General features: G+C 47.3%; 1 protein-coding gene across 1 annotated transcript in view; it reads left to right on the top strand.

Moving 5' to 3' along the window:
• Nucleotides 1–21321, top strand: part of LOC146058571 (cyclic nucleotide-binding domain-containing protein 2-like) — a 161661-nt gene that overhangs the window by 128932 nt on the left and 11408 nt on the right. The window contains exon 14 of the mRNA XM_083170851.1: nt 18222–18356. Coding sequence (XP_083026977.1) covers nt 18222–18356 — 135 coding nt within the window. The remainder of the gene's footprint in view (nt 1–18221; nt 18357–21321) is intronic.

The raw sequence follows: 21321 nt of genomic DNA, 5'->3' as shown, positions 1-21321 counted from the left end.
TTAGAAGCATTTCCCAGCGACTGGATATTCCATACCTGCAACAGACCGGGACATCTGATATATATTGCCCCACTTGCAGAAATCCTGTGGATACAAACTCATCAGCTCCACTCACTTCTGTGTTGAGCTGCCAAGCCAGAGTCATCTGACGGAGAACGCCAGCAGTAGAGAGCAGACAAGCGTGGGTGAGAGACACGCTGATACCAGGGGGTAAGCAGACCTAACGCCAAAGTGCAAAACACTCGACTGCACTCCCCCCTCTTCTCCCCCCCAGCTAAAAACTAATTGTCATCACTGCATACGGCGGGACACTCCGTCCTGACACCAAGGGAGAAAGGACATCTCTATCTGGAGTTATAGGTGAGATACGCATAACACGCTACACTCACCTCCAGCATATAAAGAACTGCCTTTGTCCCAAAAATCCCTCAATCTTGAGAGACTCCCCACTGTGAAGTGCCGTGGCCCGGCATCACAGTAGGTACAAGCTTGGTCTTTCCCCCAATGGGGTCATTATTCCCCACCCGGCACTTTGTAATTTGACTATCACTATATACACAATTGTGGAAACATCGATGTTGCAAATTGGAGATTTCTAATATTACTCCGAATGAAAATAGCCCAGTAATAATATATTTTAAGGTTTATCAAATGTGCATGGTTTCATAAATTATATGCGTTTTATCATCTTGTTTGTTTTTTTAAAAATTCATTATATATAAAATATTGGGTACTTATGTAGTATCTGGGCTGCCGATTTTTTGATTGTATGCCTTAAGTTAAGGCATACAATCAGATGCGATGCGATGCGATATCGCATCGCATCGCATGCGACCATGCGATGCGATGCGATGCGATGACCCGATTTTTCCATAGGATTCAATGTTAAAATGGACTGAGTCCATTTTAACATGGAATTCAATGGGAAAAAGGGGTCCTTTTCATACCCCTACTATCCAAGTGGGCATGGAGTTGGATATAAACCTGTGGCGAGCGTAGCGAGCCACCGAGCCCGAAGCGTGGCGAGCGAAGCGAGCCCCGCGAGGGGACGGTATTCTGTGTTTATATCCAACTCCATGCCCACTTGGATAGTAGGGGTATGAAAAGGACCCCTTTTTCCCATTGAATTCCATGTTAAAATGGACAGAGTCCATTTTAACATTGAATCCTATGGAAAAATCGGGTCCATCGCATCGCATCGCATGCGATATGGTCGGGTGCGATGCGATGCGATGGACCCGATTTCAAAATCGGCAGCCCAGTTACTACATAAGTACCAAATATTGTTCTTGATAGGCGGCCGCCTACCACTCAAGAGATATATATATATATATATATATATATATGTATGTAAATAAATGTTATTTTTTGATATTTTTCTAAAACAGTCTCCAGCTTGTCATTGTACGTTAATTCAACACATGGTGTGTGTCTTAAAGAGACAGTAACGAATTAGCGCAGCTTTCCTAACCTTAGGGTTAATTGGATCTCTCTGTGTGAAGTCCGGTTCCAAAGTTCTGACACCGGATTATAATACAATTTATATGCCCAAACACTTGAGCATATAGAACGCTGCAGCTGATAGTATATATATACTTTTATTGCATTTATTTTGAATTTAACTTTATATATTATTTACTCACCAATACATTAGCGCCTGATTTAGGTCACCGAAATTCGCTGACCATTGTTTTGTTTTGATCATGTGAGGCATAACATGTAATGGGCATCACGGTGTGTGGTGTAATGTGCAATGGGCATTACAGTGTTGGGGATACCGTGTAATGGGCATTATGGGGTTTAATATAATGTGTAATGGGCATTACGGTGTTTGGTATAATGTGTAATGGGCATTATGGTGTTTGGTATAACATGTAATGGGCATTACGGTGTGTGGCATAACATGTAATGGTCATTATGGCATGTGGTTTACTATGTAATGGGTGTGTGATATGTAATCGGCATTACGGTGTCCGTGTTGTCCCTAATTTAGAAAAAATTTGAGTCCTGGCATAACAAGTAATAAGCATAATGTGTAATGGGCATCACGGTGTGTGGCATAGCATGTAATGGGCATTATGGCATGTGGTATACTATGGCATTTTGTATACTATGTAATGGGTGTGTGATGTGTAATCGGCATTATGTTGAAAATTTTTGGCGCGCGCCTACGGTGCGCACTGTCCATATTGTCCCTCCTTTACAAAAACCTTTTTGTGTCCTGGCATAACATGTAATGGGCATTGCGGTGTATGGTGTAACATGTAATGGGCATCACGTGTGGCATAACATGTAATGGGCATTACTGTGTGTGATGTAACATGTAACTGGCATTTTGGTATGCAAAATCAATTGAAGCAAAGGTTAAAAAAATCAACATAAGGCGGGTCAAAGGGGCGGGGCTGGGGGTGGGGCAGTGGGTTGTCAAGGGGCGGGTCACTGTCCGGGAATCTCTCAACAAAAAGGTAGTAACCCTAACCCATGTTGACCTTGACCCATGTCGACCTAATGGTGTCAACCCCATGCTTGTCAACCAACATAATGTAGACCAATTGACCGTATCCCATGACAGCTGCGAATGAACAGAATGTCACTTAAGAATCTCTCACTGTGCCAGAGTCCAATGCTCACATGCAACAATCCAGCAAGGTCTTCAGAAATATGGTGAAACAGCAATATTTCCAGAGACTACTTGCTATATTTCTGAATATATCAATGGAATAATGGTGCAAGATGGCAGCAGGCATGGCAGGATACATATGATATGGCAGTGGGGATACCGAAGACCGACCCCAGCACCTCAATAGGGAGAATCCATTCAGGGGCTCTGTTATTAAACAACTCTCTCTTTCTACCCTCTTTGCCTTAACTCTCTCTTGCAGCAGCCTAACCTTAACCACTTCCAGCCAGAAACTCCCTACTAGTGCCTAACCCTGACCCCCCCCCCCCCCAACCCGCTGCCTAAATCTAACCCCCATAACTATTGCATCCACCCGGATTCTGGCTCCATCAGGACCGTCCTGTAATCTGATGGGACTGCCATGCTATGGAATTCTATCCTTATGTATCCCTCCTATTTTCCCTATAGATTGTAAGCTTGCGAGCAGGGCCCTCCTACCTCCATGTCGGTTTGTATTTACCCAGTTTGTTTAATCACTGTTGTTTCCAATTGTATAGCGCAACGGAATATGCTGCACTATATAAGAAACTGTAAATAAATAAACCCCCAAACCCCCTCCACCACACAGCCTAGCCCTAATCCCCAGTTCTAAGTTCCTAAACCTAACACCACCTCTCCGCAGCCTAACCCCCCCTTCCCGCAGCCAATCCCTAACCTTCCTCTCCCCGCAACCTAATGCTAAGTCCCCCCACCAGGGCCTAAACCTAACCCCTCTCTCTCCCTGGCCACACCCTAGCTGGCCCTGCTTACTGATTGCGATGCTGGCTGTTGGTATTCCAGTGTCGGCATTCTGACCCTTTGCAAGGTTCTAGCACCAGCCTTCTGATGGCAGTTACATAGTTACATAGTAGGTAAGGCTGAAAAAAGACTTGCGTCCATCTAGTTCAACCTGGTATAGATATCCATTGCTGATTTGGTAGGTTCTGGTATTTTACAGACAAATTATATTTCTTATTTGTACCCATGGATGTTTTTCTCCAGTAAATGTTTGTCAGACTTTGCCTTGAACGCATTTAATGAGCCAGCCGTTACCACCTCTCTGGGAAGAGAGTTCCAGAGTTTGACTGTTCTGACCGTAAAGAAATTCTTTCTACTAGCTGAATAAAATCTTTTTTTCTTCTAATCTATACTCATGCCCTCGCGTCCTAGATTCCTTTCTAGTAGAAAAGAGGGTGTGTGACAGTTCCTTATATTGGCCCTTGATATACTTGTACATGTTGAGCATGTCCCCCCTTAAACGTCTCTTTTCTAATGTAAATAGTCCCAAATTGCTTAATCTCTCCCCGTAGCTTAAATTCTCCATTCCCCTAATAAGCTTTGTTGCTCGCCTTTGGACTTTTTCTAATTCTATGATGTCCTTTTTATAGTGTGGGGCCCAGAACTGTACTCCGTACTCTAGGTGAGGTCTCACCAATGCTTTATATAGTGGCATAATTACCCTTGAGTCCCTAGTTTCCATTCCCCTCTTAATACATGCCAGAATTTTGTTGGCCTTTTTTGTAGCTACATTACAATGGGCACTACATCCTAGATTGCTGTCTATTTGGACTCCTAGATCCTTTTCAAGTATGGAATTACCCAGTTCCTCTCCGCTAAGGTTGTAACTTGCACACTGGTTGTGTCTCCCAAGGTGCATAACCTTACATTTATCTACATTGAACCTCATCTTCCATTTTTTTGCCCACTCATCTAGAATTGCAAGATCATTTTGAAGCATGGTGACATCTTCTGGTGATTTGATGACTTTGCTAAGTTTTGTATCGTCCGCAAAGATGGATACATTGCTGAGTAACCCTATCCCAATATCGTTAAGACTGTAGAAGCCAGCTTGTCTGGCTGAAAACAGCATAAACTCACCTGGCTATCGGCAGGAATCCTTAGCTTACACACTGGATCTGGGCCCGGGGGTTCGGCTTGTCTTGATTGACGGGTTGGCAGATTTGAATGATGTTTCAGGATAGGCTGTCTTGAAGTTGGAGGTGGAGATTGATGGGATGATGATCCTGCTTCCAGAAGTTTCTGCCTCTTGCTTCAGGAACCGTTGAGAGGACTGTTAAGTACAGAGACATTTGTTAAATAAATCTGTCATTGCATTCCTTATTTCCTAACTTCTCTCTCATTAATCTTTCCCTTACTCTTTAAGCCTATAAAGCTTATTCTCTTTTCCTATCATTTCCTCTTTTATCTTTTCTAAATTCTCTAATATGGCATCAAGGCCCAAAAGATCTGTGGGGGCTCCCACTAGATATGCTGGGGCTAGCTTAGTGGTGAGGCCTAGAAACAGGCCTCCTGTTAGGGGCGAGGAGAGGGGCTTATCCCCTTCACCAGCCCGCAGGATGGGGGCTGGGGCGGCTGCTGCAGCCCCAGCGAGTTCTCCCCTCAGGGCGCAGGCTGAAGGAGGCGCTTTGGCAGCGCCCTCCGTGCTGGCGTCGCCCGCCCGCACTTCACTAGCGGGCGGCGGGGAAGGAGAGGGGCAGCGGCTTCGTCCGCCCGCGGCGCTCGCGGGGGTGGACGCCGTAGGGGGAACGCAGCGGCGGTGGTAGTGTCGCCCGCCCGAGCAGTACAAGCGGGCGGGCGGCAGAGAGGGAGGTCCAGAGGCAGGGAGTGCGCGGCGGCGGAAGCACCGCTCGCCGCGCCGGAGTATATATGTGAAGCAGCGCAGGGCTCCGGCGGCGGGCGTTTAGTTAGGCCCGCGCCGGAGCGCGCTAGGCATGTAGGGAATTGTAGTCAGCCTGGCGGTGCTCCGGCGCGCAGGGGAGTAATGCGGGCTGCTAGGCATAGCAGCCTGCAAGTTTCTAACATAAGGCAAAGCACGGTCAGGGCTGGTGCTGGACAGCACAGCCCTGGCCTGGTAGGCAATATTAGTGAAAATGAGGGAGGTCAGCAATTAGCCCACCAGGGCAATAGACAAAAGAGGGGGAGTAATAGAAGGAGACCACAGGCTGTAGAGCCTGTTGGGGTCAGGGATAATGGTGCACCTAGCAGTGTAAGGAGAAGAGGCCAGGCTAAGCAGGTAGCCACTGGTGCAGCTGTAAGGTTAGATGAGGTGGCAGCACCATCTGGTGGCAGGAGGAGGAATGTCATACCTGAGGGACATTTCATTAACGATATGAGGCACAAGCTTACTGAGGCAGAATATGCCATGCTTGTGGCCGCAGTGGGTTTGTGTCATGACTCCAGTGAGGATTCGGATGAATCCTCATCGTCTGGGTCTGATTCGGCGGATGAGTCAGATAGTGAAAGTAATATGGATGTACAAGTTAGTGGGACCATGCATGGTATTCAGAGCGGCCCGGCAATTAGTGGATGCGAGAGGGGCCATGCGGGCTCGTCGCAAACAGTCCAGGATAGTGGGAGCATTCGCCTTAACGCTAAGGCAAGGCGCCGCGAGCGTAGAAGGCTAGCAGCGGATAGGGCGGCAGAGGTCAGCAGGGCGCCGCCAGCGACAGGTTTGCAAACCGGCCGCACTTATGCGGACGCGGTCAGGGGAACTAATCCAGCAGGGAATATGGTGTCGCTGGACGCGTCCGCGTTAACATCTATTTGTGCGGCAGTAGTATCGGCAGTGGCCCCTTTGATGACCGCCGGCCCAGGTGGACAAGGGAGCGCTGCACCGACGGCTACAGTGGCTTCGGTGGCTGACATCATAGCCAGAGCCATAACGCCTAACATTGCTGCGGCTAGGGGCGGAGGAAGGGTTTCCTCACGGGATAGAACATCGCACGGCAATGCATCTGTTGTTGGGGTTGTTACTGAACCTCTATTGGCAGGTCAAGGATCGGAACAAGAGGTCATGGAAAGGCAATCGACAAGCCGTGGCAACGATGGGGATGCTAGGCGAAGAGGAACAGCATCTGACACGGGTGAGTCATCAAATGACCCAGATTGGGCAAGTGAGGATGCTGGGTCTAATGGGGAGGAGTCAGGAAGCTCCTCTTCAGGGGCAGCGGCTAAGCATAAGAGGGCTACCAAGTCTCGTAAGAGGCGGCGCAGACACCGAACTTCTGACTCCTCACTGGCATCAACGTCATCCGAGGGTGGTTTATCCTCGGACGGCGGTGTGCGGCGTTGTAATAAAAAGAGGCGTAGAACTTATCGGTCCCACAGCTCGGGCTCATCAAACGTATCGGTGGAATCAGACACCGTGCAGTATGCAAACACCGCTGTAAAGCGTGGTTTGCGCCCCAGGGCTAGGGATAGGGTTAGGAAGGGCCGATATGTAGATATCTTTGCCTTAACAAGCAAAGATAGGCGGGCCCTCCTGGCGGCTAGGAAGAAAGGACCCTCTAGTGAGGATGCCTTTCGTACTTATAATAACTGGGTGAGAGGCATACTTATTTTTGCGGCCTGTTATTTAGAAACGCATCCAGATGAATATGTGAACCTGGTGAGATGCCAGTTTCTCATTCATAAACTCTACACTTCGTATGTGGGTCCCGGCTGGCGGATCTATGACGAAGAGTTTAGGAGGAAGCAGCAAGGCCGAGAGGTGTTTGATTTTGGTAAGAAAGACGTAGAGTTATACGTCGAAGTTACCGAATCAGCTACACCTCTTAGGGCTGCTGAGAATAAGGGGTGGGTAAGACAGTATGGGAGTAGGCCTTACAATAACATTAATAAGGGAGGTAATACTAAGCCCGGCCATGGTAAGTGCTACTCATTTAATAATGGGCAGTGCAGCCTGGGAAACCGGTGTAGTTTTCGGCACCTTTGTCTCAGATGCGGAGGTCCACACGCAATCAAGGATTGCACAAAACCACCAACTGGGGGGGAGGTGGGACTCAGTCCACGGCAAAACAAAGCCGCGGTCCAGCGGCACCTGTCATTGGATAGAGCCTCAACTCCAATAGTATTGGTCAGGATGTTACCATGGCTTGAACGGTATCCGGACAGAGATGGAGCTAAATTTTTGCAGTCCGGATTTTCAGAAGGTTTCCAATTACCTGTTTCCGCTCCGATTAATACGGGAACTAGGGGAAACTTACGCTCCGCCATGGAATATCCTGACATAATATCCCAAAAAGTTGAAGCCGAGGTAAAACTAGGTCGCATGGCAGGCCCGTTTTCAACACCACCAGTTGAGGGACTAATTTTGTCCCCTATTGGGGTGGTTCCCAAGAAGGTTAAAGGGAAATTCAGGCTGATTCAGCATCTTTCTTGTCCTAGAGGGTCGTCTGTCAATGACGCCATCGATGACGATTTGTGCACTGTTAATTATTTTTTATTTGAGGACGCTATAGACATTATTCGAAAAATGGGTCCTGGTGCCCTCATGTGCAAATTGGATGTTGAATCAGCTTTTAGACTATTACCTTTAAATAAGAACACATTTCAATACATGGGATTTAAATTGAATGGGGGTTTTTACATAGATAAATGTTTGCCCATGGGTTGCTCTATTTCATGCGCTTATTTTGAGCGCTTTAGCACATTTTTGCAGTGGTGCCTACAGGAAGTGACGGGAGCTGACAGCATTACTCATTATTTGGATGACTTTCTTCTAGTGGGTCCTCCAGGTTCTGACCTGTGCTTTAAGTTACTAGAAACAGCGCTTGATTTATTTAGGGATTTCGGGGTTCCCGTGGCAGGGGAAAAAACCGAGGGACCTACTACGAATTTGGTGTACCTTGGAATTGAAATTGATTCCGAGCTGGGTCTGTGTAAACTTCCTCTGGATAAGGTACGCCGCCTACATGACGAAATACTTTATGCCATCGCGGCTGCTAAGTTAACACTTAGACAGGCCCAATCTCTATTGGGCCTGTTTAATTTCGCATGTAGAGTTATACCCATGGGCAAAATATTTTGTAGAAAACTTCAGCGAGCGACCGTCGGGATTCGCAAACCCCACCATTTTCTACGTCTATCTTCAGAAATGAAGAGGGATTTGAAAGTGTGGGAAATGTTTCTGGATAATTTTAACGGCATATGCATATGGCAAGCTCCAGCCGTTGCAAATGCGGAGTTTGAATTATATACAGATGCTGCAGGATCTTTCGGATTCAGCGCATTCTATGCGGGACGTTGGTGCGCAGATGCCTGGCCCGAATCTTGGGCACGAGACGGCATGGCTAGGAATATGCTATTATTGGAAATATTTCCAATAATGGTCGCCTTAGAGCTCTGGGGCGCAGAATTGGGAAACAGGGAGGTTGTCTTTTGGTGTGATAACCTAGGGGTGGTACAATCCATTACGCAACTGAAGTCAACCTCTCTCCCAGTTTTGCGTATTTTAGCACGGATAGTGATGAAGTGCTTGGGGAACAACATTACGTTGCGAGCCAAGCACGTCCCAGGCGTGCTTAACGAAGTAGCGGATGCATTGTCCCATTTCGAATGGGTAAGATTCAGGCAACTTGTGCCTTTAGCCCAGAAGTATGGTGAACAGTGTCCATCTTTTTTATGGCAGGTGCCTCTGGAGGGGTAGAGGAGCTGGCCCTGCGGTCGTTAGCGCCGGCGACTTTCAGAGCTTATCTGGCCTCATGGGAGCGCTGGAGCGAGTTCATGATTGAACAGGGTGGCACAGGTAAGAGCTCTAAGCGTCTTATTATCGCCTATGTATGGAGCCTGTACTTGGAGGGTAAGTCCAGAAGTTTTGTTGGACGCTCTCTGGCAGGCATATCATTATTTTTGCGTCTTGGTGGGAAGAGAGACATCACCAAGTCTTTCATCCTTTCCAGGATGCTAAAAGGATGGGCCAGAACCAGGCCGGTTTTGCCCGACAGGCGCAGGCCGATTGATGCCGGCCTGTTGCGTCGAATCTCGAGGTCTCTAAGAGTAATTTGCTCAAACGATTACGAGGTTCGACTTTTCAGGCTGGCCTTTGCCATGGCTTTCCATGGGGCGTTCAGAGTAGGCGAACTGGTGTCCGCAACCAGGGCATCTCCCTCGCCTATGCTGTTCGGCCATGTCGACGTGCACCACGACGGTTTGTGGTGCAAGATACAGCGCTCAAAGACCGATGTAGCAGGCAGGGGTCAGTGGGTCCATTTGGGTCGGAGTAGCGACCGCCGGATCTGTCCGGTGGCGGCGGCTCTGGCTTACGTGGAGTTGCGGCCCCAATTGCCCGGGGCCTGGCTGATGCACATCGACGGGTCCCTCCTTACTAACTTTCAGTTTAGGTCAGTTTTCAGGCGCTGTATATTGCATCAGGGTCTTTCTCCAGCCGACTTTGGGACACACTCTTTCCGTATCGGCGCCGCTTCGGCAGCCGCTGCGGCGGGTTGGTCTCAGGTCGACATACGAGCACTCGGAAGATGGCGGTCTGGTGCATTTAAGCGATACATCAGGCCGACATAGTCCAGTGAGCCCATTTGAGGAGTAGCCGCTCGCCCAAACGCGCTTTAGTGTTTGGGGGGCCTTGAGGAATTTTTTGTGTTATCACCAGTCTTAAATTAGGCTCTAGCCAACTGGTGGAAGATTTGTGTTTTTTGCCTCAAGTCAAATCGGGTGACCCACCCCCCCCCCCCCCCCCCCAATCCACAAGAAACAACAAGTAGGGATTATAAATAAATTAAGTGGGTCAAAAAATCAATTAGTCCTAAATAGATCACCCAAATCACAGTCCTATTAGTTATCAACAATTTAATATAGAACTCCAAAATCACCTTTAAGGGAATTTCCCGGGCCCGTTAAAATTTTCCAGATGTTTGCCTTTATTTCAATCTTTCTAACAGTATCTATCATTTCGAATTGCAGGTCAACGCTTGGACACCAATATGATTTGGATGGTGGGGCATTCATTTATTTATTGGTTGTCCTTGTCCCAGGTAACCACGGATACGGAACGTTTCCCTGAGACGCGATTTATCCGTTGGCTGGGGCGTAGAGGTATGAGGTGGTCCGCGTTGAGGGGTCTTTTGGATGAGTCGGTTAGGTCGTTTGGTTACCCACTTTTTGTCATCATTCACTTGGGGGGCAACGACCTCACGCATAATTCCGGTCTCAATATACGATTTGAGATTAGGAATTTATTGCTGGACCTGATCAGAGAATGGCGATTTTGCCGTTTCTTTTGGTCAGAGATTATACCTAGGAGGGTTTGGAGAGATGCACTCAATCCGGGTGCCATCGATTTGGTACGGAGGCGGATCAATTCCGTAGTCGGCAGGGCTATAGTAACGGAGGGCGGAGTGGTCGTCAGGCACGAGGCCATATCCTTTAGAAACGAGACCCTTTATAGGCCAGATGGGGTGCATCTCTCTATAGTCGGCATGGATTTGTTTTTTCAGAATCTGATAGACGCCTTGAGAAGTTTAGAGGTTTAGTTGAGGGAGTTTTTGTCATTAGGTTGGTGGCGGGTCAGTTCAGGTTGAACTGATGTGGCGGAAAGAACGGTAGTTTAAATTAGAGCTGTATTTACACTTAGCTGGTGGTTGATGTCGAGATGTGGGCATCAACGATCCAGGTGGGCCCACATCTGGACCTTAACGATCATCTACTTCGGATATGGTAAATTGTTGCGGACATTTGTAGGTTAGGGCAGGTGGCCCAATTTTTTGATGACTCGGGCAGAGTGGTGAGCTCTGCCTTAGTGATATGCGAGGTCAGGGGCAGAGGCAGAAGGTCAACCCCCTGACCTTAAGGGCAAGTGGCCCCTTTTGGAAAAGTCCGTTTCGTAATTGTGCCGTTGTCATGGACGCTGGCAGGTGGCCGGTCCTAGGCAATTAAGGGCAGGAGGCCCTTAGATCCGGAGTTTGTTATTTTTATTACTTTGTTATTTTCCAGCAATGTTATTTATATTGCATGCCGTTCTTTGCCCGCCACCTTAGTTAGAGCAGGGACATAAATTTTAGTTAGATTCAAATAGGCCGCCCCTGCTCAAAATAAATAAGCCGTCCCCTTTAAGCCCAATTCAGTTGTACGCGTCTTTATTTCTTAGATAAGTGGTGTGAGTGTGGATGAATGCCTATGTCTGTGTGGAGTTTAAGACTGTAGAAGCCAGCTTGTCTGGCTGAAAACAGCATAAACTCACCTGGCTATCGGCAGGAATCCTTAGCTTACACACTGGATCTGGGCCCGGGGGTTCGGCTTGTCTTGATTGACGGGTTGGCAGATTTGAATGATGTTTCAGGATAGGCTGTCTTGAAGTTGGAGGTGGAGATTGATGGGATGATGATCCTGCTTCCAGAAGTTTCTGCCTCTTGCTTCAGGAACCGTTGCCCTCCCTCCCGCCCCAATTGTTAGTTAGAATTCGCTTTAAGACATCTTTTTCATTTATCCGTTTAGTTGTTGTCGGCTTATTTTGTTTGGCGGAAAGAACGGTAGTTTAAATTAGAGCTGTATTTACACTTAGCTGGTGGTTGATGTCGAGATGTGGGCATCACCGATCCAGGTGGGCCCACATCTGGACCTTAACAATCATCTACTTCGGATATGGTAAATTGTTGCGGACATTTGTAGGTTAGGGCAGGTGGCCCAATTTTTTGATGACTCGGGCAGAGTGGTGAGCTCTGCCTTAGTGATATGCGAGGTCAGGGGCAGAGGCAGAAGGTCAACCCCCTGACCTTAAGGGCAAGTGGCCCCTTTTGGAAAAGTCCGTTTCGTAATTGTGCCGTTGTCATGGACGCTGGCAGGTGGCCGGTCCTAGGCAATTAAGGGCAGGAGGCCCTTAGATCCGGAGTTTGTTATTTTTATTACTTTGTTATTTTCCAGCAATGTTATTTATATTGCATGCCGTTCTTTGCCCGCCACCTTAGTTAGAGCAGGGACATAAATTTTAGTTAGATTCAAATAGGCCGCCCCTGCTCAAAATAAATAAGCCGTCCCCTTTAAGCCCAATTCAGTTGTAAGCGTCTTTATTTCTTAGATAAGTGGTGTGAGTGTGGATGAATGCCTATGTCTGTGTGGAGTTTAATAAAAATGTTAAACAAAATGGGCCCCAAAACCGAACCCTGGGGCACTCCACTTAGTACCGGTATAGTTGGTATATTGAACGCCGACATGCTAACTACGGGGATGCTGACTGCATCCTCAGGTGCAGTGTCTGCCACTAGAAATTTAGTGGCCTGGGACTGATTTCCAATCCGGGCGCCTCCACCCCCCACCCCCCCATCTATCCCCCTCCCCATCTCCCCTCCCTTCACTTACTGCCCGACTCTTGTTCCGAGTCCCTCATCCCCAGCAGGCAGGTCCCGGAGCACAAGCTTCTTCAATGCAGGATGCTGGCAGCCAATTAATATGCAGCACCAGCTGGTGAGCCAATCAGAGCTCAGGTACCAACAGCCACTCTGATTGGCTAATGGTACATGAGCTCTGATTGGCTCAAAAGCTGTTGCAGCATTTTAATTGGCCACCGGCGTCCTGCATTGAAGATGCCTGTGCTTTGGGACCTGAGCTGAGCACAGCGCAGGAGCACAGCGGAGGCAGTCAAGGGGGGGAGTCGTGGTGGGCAAAATAAGCTGCCTGGGCCCTTCCAGAGGCCGGGGTCCGGGACAGCTGTACCCACAGCACCCCCCTATCGGCGGCCCTGAGTGTGGACCCACGGAACCATGTGCACAGCACACACTGAAACCATTCTAGTACGCTGATGATGTCCATGTATTTTCCTAACTGGACGGTGCTAGAATCGGGCATTGTCACCCTGGGACCCGTCCATTGACGTGACCTGACCCAGGTACGAGAGCTTTTCTTGAACCTTACTGTTTATATTTCATAATGCACCATCCATAAAGTTCTCACGTGGCAAATAACTCTTGATGCAAATAGCCTGAAGGCCCCCATACACTATGCGATTTTGGGACGATTTCATCCGATTTCGGCACTTTGTGCCGATAATCGGGTGATATCGGCCCAAAATCGTAAGTGTGTGATATCTGATCCGATCCGATGCGCGGTCCCGTGCGCATCGGACCGGATCAGGGAGGTCGGACGGTCTGTACATACGATCACGTCCGACCTCCCTGTATGCATATGCCTGCCACCTGACAGGCATATGCATGCAGACACCGGGGGAGCAGTGGGGCGGGCAGCGGGACCCTGAGCACCGGCGAGTGCTGCTGACTGACCTGGCTGGGCAGTGTACTTACACATAGCAGCAGCGGGGACGGGCAGCGCAGTGGCGGCTATTATATTTTTAAAATACTTGTCAAATGACCGGCCGCTCTCTGATTGGCTGAGAGCTCTCCGGCCAATCAGAGAGCGGCCGGTCATTTGACAAGTATTTTAAAAATCTAATAGCCGCCACTACGCGTCCCGTCCCCGCTGCTGCTATGTGTAAGTACACTGCCCGGCCAGGTCAGCAGCGCTCACCGCACCCGCCGCCCGCCCCCACCACTGCCGCCGCTGCCCGCCCCTACTACTGCCGCTGCCCGCCCCCACTACTCCTCACCGCCCTGCAGCTCCCCGGGTTTTTTTTTACATGGGATAAATCGCATGCGATTTATCCCATGTAAAAAATGGCACATCAAGTGCCAAATTGTATATGAGCCTCCCGGGGAGCTGCCGGGCGGCTCGCAGGTAAATTGGGTCCGACTTGTCCCTAGGACAAGTCGGCCTAATGTATGGGGGCCTATACAGTATTAAATTGCAATAGGTCTGTATGTGAATGCTGTCTCGTCATGAAGTTACGCAGATAGCCATCGGTAATTTATAGACATAATATTTTCTAGGGCAGGAATCGGACACCGAACAGCGGTTCAAAGACCTTATTATAAAACAATGAAGGCGGTGGGCAAAGTTGCTCTAGATAAGGAAGAAAAGAGAGCCGGGGTGGTATCTTGCCTCTTATCTGTGCTTGTCCTGTGTTCATATATATAAGATTTATGCGGAAGTCTTTGCTTAGAAATAGCCAACCCTAGCCTTTGAGATGTCTATCTGGCTGTGTATACAGTTGCTCTCTCACATATTCAGCCACCTTTCCTGCTGCGAGGCCGACAGTTAGGACATGGCTGAAAGACATCTGGAATCTCAATTAGGCCAAGAAGAAAAAAGAGAAGCCAGATATTGCTTTTCAGTGAACCTTGCTTTTATTTTCACTGCTACAATCGCTCTAATTAAATGAAGAGTCTCCTTAAGCCGGAGAGGAACTTCTTGACCTCATTAGCGGAATACGGTCAGAAGGGTTTGCTTTCCAGGTTGCGGTGGCGGCTATTAGATAAATATTATCCCACTTTTAGGATTAACCTCAGAAAGAAAAATAAGCAGTTTCTCCGTACTTGGCTGAGATCCGGAAGTTGAATTGAGATATTGGATGCAGGATTTAAGAACCGAGATTATGGCCATTAGGAACCGCTGATACGCCCAATATTTACAGTGTGGAGCCGTATTTAGCAGATTAAATACATTTTGGATGGCAGATAGAGCCTAGGAGCTGACAGTGGTTTAGGAGGGACATACAGCTTCCTGCCCGGCTAATATATTTCTCTCTAAGACGGGCACTGTAAATGGAGACATATTATGTAGGGGCCTATTTAACACCATCTTTCCACAGAGATAAGAAAAAGATTCATTAAATTCTCCTGCCAGGGGAGCGGCTCCAATAAGAGTCTGTCTTAGGGTAGAGTGTAGAGCAGGGTGGCTTCCTGGCCTCGCACTGCCCACTCCCACAGCACATGACGTCATGCCCGCACACAGCTAGAGGCTAAGGATGCGCCCCGGGGTGTGACTAGAAGGGCCTAGTTTGACAGTCAATACGTAGGCTCCAAAAAGGTCGACACTTTTGGAGTCTACAGTTGACACTGATAAAAGGTCGACATGTCAATTGTCAACATAATAAAAAGTTGACACAAGAAAATAGCTTGACACGAGAAAAAGGTCGCCCAGAAAAAGGTCCGTACTGTATGTGCAAAGGTCAAAATGTGTTTTTCACAAGGTTTTGAGCCAATGTCAACACCTGTTGACTTGGACCCCAATTCGCTCGCCATGCTTCAGTGCCTCCCTCCGGTACTGTTGTGCTCAGCACACTTTACAATTCCCAATCACAGTCCGCGTGGATCGTAACGCATGGAGAAGTACAAAGAACGAAAACAATTTTGAAAAAACTCATGTCGAACGTTTGTTAATGTTAATCTAGACAGTGTAGACCATGGTGCAGCTATAGAGCTTGGTGATCTAGTCCAGACAGCCGCAGGCATTGAGAATGATAGGGGCTGCAGTATTCTGTGATGTTTTAGCTAACCAAGTATGGACTGGCCCACAGGGGTACAGGGAGAACATCTGTTTGGCCCTACTGCCCCATCAAGCGGTCCAGCACATGCATCCTCTAGTTGGCAAAGCAATGTGGTGGCTGACCACACCCCCACTGGACACTGGTTACACCAGATAACATGAGCCCATATCACTTAATTCCCCCAGTGGGCCGACACTGAGCCAATCTCTGATATCTTCTGCACTCAGCTTACAGTGATACAAAAAATAAATTCCTGGAGATACAGTATGTGTGGGCCCCTAACTTGGTTTTGGCACAATGGAGGTCACTGGAGTTTTAATGCTCCCCTGAGCATTCACACAGGGGGAAGCAAAGTATTGGTACTGCGCATGTGCGTAAGCATTTATGCACAAGTGTAGGCTCTGTTTGCGAATGGACGCGGCAACTTGTATAGTCGCCGGCCCGTATGCACAGAGCAGTGCGGGTGGGGTGGCATGGGGTGGCGGACACGGGTCACGCCAATGGGAGCGCCCAGCTTTTTTATGGGCATCCCCATGAAGATGCTGTTCGTTCCCATTTTAATTCACCCATAACGCGCGGGCAGCTGACGTCACCCGATGTCAGCTGCCCGCCCTGTTCCCGTAAAAGGGCGCCTGAAATCTGAGTCACAAGATGAGCAGTTAGCCGCTGCCCGGACAGAGTGAATACGCCTGGGCAACGCTTGCGTTTTTCCTGGCACTCTCAGAAACCGGTTACCACCCACAGATCGCGACTTCCTGTCAATCAAATTGAGAGGGGATTGTAATCAGATACATATGCTATTTTTTTGCGCTATTTGGTCATACCTCGACTGTCCCATGTCCCACCCGGGGCCGGCAGTGTCCCATAGTGGTGGTGGTGGGGGCAGTTGGGTGTCCCCCCTGCTAGCCGCTGTTCTGTTTAGCAGAGCACACAGCATCTATTCACTGTAGAGAGGGACATGGGGCATGGCCTGCAGCTTTCACATTGCCGGACGTGCCCCCCCCCCCCCCCCCCCAGTGGTGAAAATGGGGGCGTGGCCTTGTGGAAGCGCCTGGAGCCTAGGTCACGCCCCCTGACTGAGAGGCCAGCCCCCCTAATTTCAGCCCGGCTTCTGCCAGGTAAATGTATGATTTGCGCTTGCGCGTGCATGCTACGATCCACACCCATGTGCACTCAGTCGATAATCGATAGGATTGTGAGTTTGCACAATAGCATCCAGCTGTTAACCCCCTCAGTCGCAAACAGATGTGCAAATGTTGCAAACAGTGATCAGTATAATCAACATAGTTTTGTTGCTCCCAGTTGTTTGTGAATATGATGCAGATTTTGAGCAAGAACAATGCCTGGCGCGCCCGTGATGCCCGTGGCCTGTCATGCCTCGCGGGGCTGTTCGGCTATAAGCCACAGTGTATGAGCACACATCATAGGTGTGTTGCTGGCTCCGGTGTTGCCAAAAGCAACACTTACACAGATGAAGCCAGGGGTTCCCGTCAGCCATTCTATGTGTCTGACTTGCTCCTTGCAGTTCAACCTTTACATTGTGACAGCAATCACTTATCCCCTGACCACTATACTGTGACTTGCATCTGTAGACTGGCCCTATGGGGTGGGCAATCAGGGTGTTAAACCAAAGATAGAGAAAATAAAACGGCACAGTAATATGTTCTGTTCTGGTTTGTTGAGGCAAAGATTATAAAGTTATATACATTATAAAATGTCTTAAAGCTGTTGAAAAAGGTTTGTGCTACTTTAGACTCCAGTCTTCCTGTTCTCTAGGGAGGCTTCATGCCATATCCCAATATGGCTACTAAGAGCTCTAGTGAGCAGTAATAAGAGAAGGCAACCAATCAGCTTTGAGGTAACATTTATCAAGTTAATTCCATACAATTACCTGGCTCACTTCTACTTTCTCTTCTCTTTCATACAACCCTCCCCGTGTTCGATAGAGCATCACAGTGTTATTTAAAACTTTAGCTTAGCTCCATAGACCTAGTATTACCTGCAATCCATGTTTTCCAGCATTCCTGCACCCCCTTCCTACATAAACTCACTGACTGTTGAGTTGTATGAAATCCATCTCTGATCCATCACCACTGTGCATGTAACAGTGAGTACGACAGTACCTGCTTTCTGCCAGTAAACCAACCAACACCACCGGTTCGGTACTGTAGCTGTGAGTAATCCGCTGGTGTGTGCCCAGATAACTCTACAATGTCAGCACCTGCACACATATATCCAGCGAAAGCAAACAATCACTTTCCCACGTATAAATTAACCTTGACCCACAGTTTAAAAATAAGTATATTTATTTTATAAGTCACTTTCTGTCGTCCCACTTGAAGATGACAGTATTTGTTTGACTTTCCCCTACTCTGTGTTCTACGTAGAAGCTCTGCTTAATAAATATGATGGAAAATGTTTATTATCTTTCAGGGACTGGTTTACACCATTTTCGAAGACACGCTGGGCATGGTACTGGTCTCAGATGGCGCTGAGTGCATTGTCATATCAAAAGCATTCTTTAAAAAACAGATGGATGACGACTACCTCCATAAATTATCCAGACATGTAAGTTTCCCCGTACTCCGCGCTCTCTGCTGTTTATTTATAGTCAGCTCAGGGAATTACTTTCTGCACCATATGGAAAATAAGCTATTGGCTCTGGATTTTTTTCATAGATCAACACTGGCTGGTGCGCCAGATTGCTCGCCCCGATATATGACACGTCCGACTGTTTCATTTGCAAATAGGAATTAGGAAAAACTCAAAACCACGGGTTCAAGTGACATTATGTTTTATTTCCCTTTAGTTCTTTTATTTGTAATTATTAGTAATTAAGGGGTCTATATGGGCCTAATTTTAGAGCTTCGCTACTAGTTTTCGGAGCCCTGTAATCAGGTACTGGATCCGCCTCCCCGACAGAGTGGAATGCCACCCTGTACAAGCCTATTGCTTAGCAGGGCAAACCGCTCACCACCAAATGATTTTCCCACTGTGTGTTCAGTCTGTGTGTATCCAAGGACTTACTCGGGGGCTGCAATAGAAGGAGTCAGATCAGGGATGGTGCTGACATTTGCATAAAATAATGCCTGAGGAAGTCCTGTGATAAAAACGCTATCTCGAGATATCATTATTAGCGCTTCCCTTTGTGTGTTTGCTGGGTAAAAATACCCAGGGATTGATGATCAGTGATCCAAAAAGGGCAGTCAGTCAGCAGATCACAAGCTTTCTCGCAAGCTCTGTTCCTGCATGCGATAATTGATAAATCCATGTAATACTTCAATGTATTCAATTATCGCATTGTGGATTGGGGCAAATTTATCACATACTACCTTGCTTCTGTGTTGTCTATTGTGAGAAATATGCCCCGTAATCACAATATAATTTTCATGGAATATAAATATGTAATTAGTTGAGAGATATGATATGTTCAAACTCATCTCCCAAGCAAAGTGGGGACCCCAGGATCCACATTTGGTAAGGGAGGGCATTATTTGCCTCCCAATTGTTGGCAAAGTGTTTATTTTCACCTCCAGTAGGCAAATTGGACTGTAAAGAAACAGTAACACCTACAGTATGTGGGTTTTTGTGATCCATACAGCCAGTGGCGGTTGGAAGGCCTCTTGTCCCCACCCCCTTCTCCATTGGCATTTAGGGCGGGATGTAATGATGCCCGAGTTTGGCCGGCTGAACTCGGATGCTTTTTTAAAGGTGCATTCACTTACAAGGCAAAACCTGGCGCTACACAGGTTACCTACGCAGTGCACACAAAATGGCTGCCTCAGATGGAACCTCCATGGACAGATGTTCTTCATGTGGACCTTTCCATGTAGGGCATAACATGGCAACCCTGATTCAGGGTCAAAAATGGGACATTTGGGAGGTATGCACTATATACATAAAATTATTATTATTATCATTATTATTACCTAGGCCTGCATAGAGTATGTAGATAATTCAGGCCATATAAATGTACCAACCAGATTAACCAAATTTACCAAATTCTTACCATAATCTACATTTCGTTGCCAAAATGCAATCAATTATAACACAAGCAGAATGTCTTAGTTTCTCGTTAGTACTAAATCATTTATGTTATGTTTTGCTTTTCCAATGATTTAGTTAATCACTTTTACTTTAACCTTTATCCCTTGAGGCCATTATGACTGCACTTGTGGCGTAATTATCTGTTTTGTATTCATTAGTTTCCTGGAGTGACTTAAATTCGGCAAATCTTTTATAATTAATACTTAAGCCTACTTAAGGTATTGCACCCTCTGTTTGGACAGTTGCCTTTCCTTAAATGTTTCAAAATGTTTAATATATTCAATTATTCACAGAGAATAGCAAAAAAACAAATGTCTGTTTCCACTATAACCTTCATATCTCTTCATTTTATCCTCAATTATCGTGTTCCTGAATTTAAGAATTCCAGTCACAGAAGTCAGTCTCACATTTTTTTTATTTTTTTCATACTGAATTACATTTTCGGGGACATTTAATGAAGACATTTCAAGTGAAATGAAATATGTTGTAATATATTAATTTAGTTTCAAGGTGACATGAAAAAAAATGGGATGAAATGTTTTACCTAAAGTAGGTATTTTATTCTTTCTATTGTACTTTATGTAACATGGTATAGAGGCTTTTCTGACATCGGGGCTGTTTAATGATCGTTTCGGGGGACTGGGGCAATATTGAGGAGAACGCGTGATGCTCTTTATAACAAATGATCAGGAATATCCAATAGCCAAACGGTTTGAAAGTTTATCAAACTCAGGGGAAGGTTTATTAAGCCTGGTGAGGTGACAAAGTGACCGGTTATATTGCGCCAGCCAATCCTAAGTGTCAAGTTACTGGCTGGGAAAGATGCTGATTGGCTGGTGTGTTATCACCTTCCCCTTTATGAGTTCTCCAGGCTTAATAAATTTTCCCGTCAATTGATTTGCTGACGGTACAACTGTCAATATGCCCCGATTCTAAGTTGTGGTTCAATGGTTTCAATGAATACATTTTCCCCAGCGCTGTCTAACACCGCAGCAACAGGAAAAAAATTGTTATTAGCATAGTCCCTAAGCAGTAGATTGGGTAGCTCCTTATACCCTATAGAAGCCTATGGGCTTGTTATCGCCGCCCGCCGCATCCTGCTACCTCCGGCGACCCCTGCTGCAGATGCCAGCCTCCAGTCCCCTGGCATACCTTCCTCCAGGAAGCCTGGACCCAGAAGGTAAATTCCTCCTGCTCTCCCTAGAAACGCAGTTGGAGGTCCTTCCAGCTTCAGAGGGGGGAGGAGGAGGCTCCGGGGACAGCCTGCTTCTGCTTCTCGGCGTTGGGGGAGTGAGGAGAGCCTAGAGAGGTGCCTGAGACCTCACAGTTATCACGGGGGGCCTCCGTCACCACATTGCGATGTTGATTGCATATGCTAGTACATATTTGATCAACATCGGTGCAAGGGGCGGCGGTGTATTTTAATACATCCCGCCCTTAAGGTTGCCATAAAACAGAAAGATCTGTTTACAATCATGATTGTGTC

This window comes from Crinia signifera, chromosome 2 (assembly GCF_055691185.1).
Source record: "Crinia signifera chromosome 2, ASM5569118v1, whole genome shotgun sequence".
Taxonomy (NCBI): domain Eukaryota; kingdom Metazoa; phylum Chordata; class Amphibia; order Anura; family Myobatrachidae; genus Crinia; species Crinia signifera.
Note: the sequence above shows the minus strand (reverse complement) of the source record. Positions and strands in the feature narration are given on the sequence as shown.